The sequence below is a fragment of the Varanus komodoensis genome, unplaced genomic scaffold, assembly GCF_004798865.1.
Source record: "Varanus komodoensis strain SLA01 unplaced genomic scaffold, ASM479886v1 scaffold1, whole genome shotgun sequence".
Lineage (NCBI taxonomy): Eukaryota > Metazoa > Chordata > Lepidosauria > Squamata > Varanidae > Varanus > Varanus komodoensis.
The window spans coordinates 126506-130623 of NW_025335268.1; the positions used below are offsets into that span (position 1 = coordinate 126506).

The 4118-nt window shown below is 42.7% G+C and overlaps 1 protein-coding gene across 4 annotated transcripts in view; it reads right to left on the minus strand.

The window, feature by feature from the left end:
* INTS7 (integrator complex subunit 7) overlaps positions 1–4118 on the minus strand; it is a 45245-nt gene that overhangs the window by 27899 nt on the left and 13228 nt on the right. For all 4 annotated transcript variants that reach the window (XR_006413904.1, XM_044422233.1, XM_044422169.1 and 1 more), the window contains exons 8-10: positions 3533–3650; positions 2647–2781; positions 1214–1311 (exon numbers count right to left, since the gene is read on the minus strand). Coding sequence is in view for 3 of the 4 variants with exons in the window: in XM_044422233.1 (XP_044278168.1) it covers positions 1214–1311; positions 2647–2781; positions 3533–3650 (351 nt within the window). In the remaining variant the exon portion in view is untranslated. The remainder of the gene's footprint in view (positions 1–1213; positions 1312–2646; positions 2782–3532; positions 3651–4118) is intronic.

A 4118-nucleotide genomic window follows, 5' to 3' on the forward strand; every position in this document is an offset into this window, starting at 1 on the left:
TTCTAGTTTGTTTCAATGATTTATGAAGCTGGTTTATGACCCTGTCTTATTTCCACAAATCAGTTTTAACTTCAAATCAACCAGACTACCAGGTTGAATGTAACGAGAAACTGGTACTCCTAATTTTCTTGCAGTCACACCAGAAGGGGGAGGCGGATGGTGAATACAGGTTTTCAGTGTTAAACTGTTATATCCAAATTGGGCTATTGTTAAATAAATTTTACACTAGAAGTTTTAACAGATTTAGTGGTAACAAAGTTTCATTTAAAAAAACACCTAATAAAGAAATCTGAAGCTGCAACTTTAGGGATATGTGAAGGTCAATCCCATCAAAGTAAACATTGGCCTCACCTCTGATGTGGTCCTCTACCTGTGCCACGTTTACATAAGCCAGACAGACTCAAGTTATGTACAAGTTTTCCTCAACCTTATGCCTTCCAGACATGTTTGGACTGCAACACCCAGAATTCCCAGTCAACAGCCCTGCTGGATGGGGATTCTGGGAGTTGTGGTCCAAATGCCTCTGAAGACCACCAGATTGGGGAAGACTGATGTACAACCAAAGCTTACAACATTACCTCTTACCATTACACAGAACATCTTAGCCACACAAACAAGGCACCCACCTGACAAATATTTCTACCTCCATTTATCGCAATAAAGGCATTACTGTATCTGCCTGTCAGCCCTCAGCTATACACGGCAGAAAGTTCTCAGTGAGGCAAATGCTGGGTGAGTCGTGGAAATGCAAAAGCAAAGGCCAGACAAAACATCATGAAAACGTTGGTAGGGTGAAGTGAAGCAGCAGCCAGGGAAGAGCAACAGCATCCATTATTGTGCACCTTAGAAAGTAGGCCTCATCTGGAAACACTTTTGAGGGCAGAGCTAGTCAAATGATCTGCTGTGGCAGATTAAGGATCCAGGCTTGGTTGGTTTTCTTGCCATTCTCTCCAGGAACTCAGTGCACAAGTTCTCCCTGATGCCTCCCCAAGTTCCCCATTTGGGATTTGCTAAGTACTTGAGACCCAACTCTGTAGTGTTTCAGTTCTATATAGTTTGAGCAGATAATTCCACTTTTAATGCAAAAGGTAGCTAGTAGCAGAAGTATTTAAAACAGACCACAAACAACTCACCCCCACTATAAACACCTAACTGCAACTCCTTTTACATGAATTCATAGCCTAGACAAGACGAGGGAAAATATGTTATTTACCTTCAAAGTTGCTTGGGTACCAGGACTGCTGTCCTGGCTGCAAAGAACAAGGAGGGATTCAAGGCCAAAGACTGCATCTTGCTCCAATGGCAAACGATCTAGGACAAAGATATATACATTAACTTTATTGATTTAATACTAATATATTTGGTTATGATGCTACTCCTGATTGTGATAAAGGACATTTGTCAAAAATACTCTTTTCCATAAATGTAGATGAATTTGGAAACATGCAGTGGCAAGTACTACCAAAGTGGTTTCAGAAACAAACAAGCTGAGATCCCATCAGAATTAAATAAGTATTGACAGTGATTTTAACTGAAACGCAGTCAATTCTAGCTGGCATGTTTTTCTTATTGCTACAAGGCAGGCCACCAGGGTGATTAAGTGGTTAAGGTCAGATCTGCCTACAAACTGAAAAGCATAACATCGTTAGAACTTTTTTAAAAAAGTGAATTGGTGCAGGAAAGAACAGAATGCCTGAACAGCCTATATGGACTATGGTGTGCCCATCAATCACAATTTCACTAATTAATTAGAGAAGAAATTTAATCTGCAATTAGCAATTTAATTAACTTGCTGATTAAACTGATTAAAACTTGGAAACACAGTCATTATTTTTAAGGTGGTGACCCTATATTGCGGGGGCTAGCAGAGGGAATACTTAGGCTAGGTGAAACAGCCCATGAAGGCAAGCTCCAAAGGTGAAAGAAATTGACAATGGGGAGAGAGAAAGTTCTGGTTAGGCCACAAAGGGACAGTTTATTGCTCCAACTGGGCAAAGGCAAGCAAGCAAAAGTTGCTTGGCTGCCACTTGAACAGGGGTGTTTGTCCCAGGTCTCATGAGGGCAAGAGGTCTTATGGTGTTTCTGGGATAGGTCAGGAGCACACTTGGTCTACGAAGCTACATTTAGGGCTGAGACAGCAGTGCCTACAAAGGGTTCCCCATAGCTCAACTGGCTGTTGGAAATCCAAGCCCTGGCAGGAGAAGACAAACTGAAAGGAGCTCTAAGCCCTATATTTTTCCTTGTCTGAGGCAGACACTGAGATACGGGTGCTTTGCTTTGAGGTTCTTTATTCCCCATGCATGGAATTTGCAACAATTCGTTAAATCATTAGTAACTTTGGATAAATCTCAAAAGTCAGGCAGTGGCTCAAAGCAATGGAATGTTTTTCTAGGAGTTAAACAGGGAAGTTGCTTTGTACAAGTAGTGGGTGAACCAATGAGATTTCTACTCATTTCAACAAAAGACTGTAACAGCAATAGAAAATAGCCAATGTTAAAATATTTAGCATGGGCTCCCAAATTTGGCAGCAAAGGTAGCATTTCACAGGAGCACCACCTGGCTTGCCAAACACAAGACAGAAACCATTACACCACACCTGGAGGGCTTTACTGCAACACTTAACCCATCCATGCTTTTTAGAATTACCTTCTTCTGGGCAGGAAGCAGCTATATTTGTCAGAACACGGACTCCGTGAGCCGCAGTACCGCAGCTATTATGGTAACAGCACTCCTGTGCTAGCTTGACCAGATCAGATGATCTTGCTGCAGTCATTGCCGTTCCTAAATGAGAGATGGATACTTAGAATCAGTGTGGTGCTATTAATGACACGCAGTATTTTCTTTACTAGTTTAAATTTGTGGCCCTCTGCCTGCCTGCCTGCTCCTCTATAGTCCAACACATCTGAATCAATCTCTGGCCACTCTCCATATCCATCCTATCCCAAATCTATCTAAGCTCTGACCCCTGGGATATAGCCTTGATTTAAGCACTATCTTTTCTTTCCTAGTGTAATTATAGGCACCTCCCTCCCTGGCAGAAAGCAAGCTGGTCTGCTGGACAGCTCACAAGTTCTCAGTCCACCATGTCCCATGAGCTTGTTGCAAAGTTCAAATCCTGACCGGTGTGTGCTCACTGCATGGCTGACTGAGGCATGCTGGGAACTGTAGTTCAACATAACAGGAGGGCACCAGGTTTGGGGAAGCTTAGTGTAACAACATAGCACACAGAGGAGTAGTCTGGGAATACTGAAATGAGAGGCAGCTGCAGTGCAGTATGGAACTGATCTGCTTCAGCATGTATTTCATTACCTGTGCAGCCACTTGTATACGGAATTGGCCCCAGGCAATTTTTAGTCAAAGTTGCCAAGTTAGATAATTCGTAATTTCAGTCATTACTTACAGCATGATTAACATCAGCCCTACAGTGTGCGAACTATTCCAGAGCCTTCCAAAGAAATAAACTGTTCAAAATTATCAGGAAAGAAGAAAAATGAAAGCATGCCAAAATCGAGCTGATGTAAACTATTCATACCTGGAGCAAGGCTGAAGTACTGCTTGATGGCTATTGTCCCCGAAAGTGTGGAAAGTACAGATAACATGCCCAGTTTCAAACTGTCATATGGAGTCTGAAGCGCACACTCACACAAGGCCTGGATACCAAGACAATCTTAATTTTAATGCAAGGAAACAATTTCGCCTATGAGAAATAATAAAAAACTCAACATGGGCTGATCACAGATGATTTGCATAGATGTACTGGTCTGCATTATTCAAGAGTTCAACCTACACATTCAAAGTGCTTTACACATATCCTAGTGCTTACAATCCAGGAAAGGAGGTCAGTTGTTGTTGTTGTTAGTCGCAAGTCATGTCCGACCCATCGCGGCCCCATGGACAGCATTCCTCCAGGCCTTCCTGTCCTCCACCATCCCCCGGAGTCCACCTAAGCTCACACCAACTGCTTCAGTGACTCCATCTAACAACCTCCTTCTCTGCCGTCCCCTTCTTTTGCCATCTATTGTTCCCAGCATTAGGCTCTTCTCCAGGGAGTCCTTCCTTCTCATTAGGTGGCCAAAGTATTTGAGTTTCATCTTCAGTATCTGGCCTTCTAAAGAGCG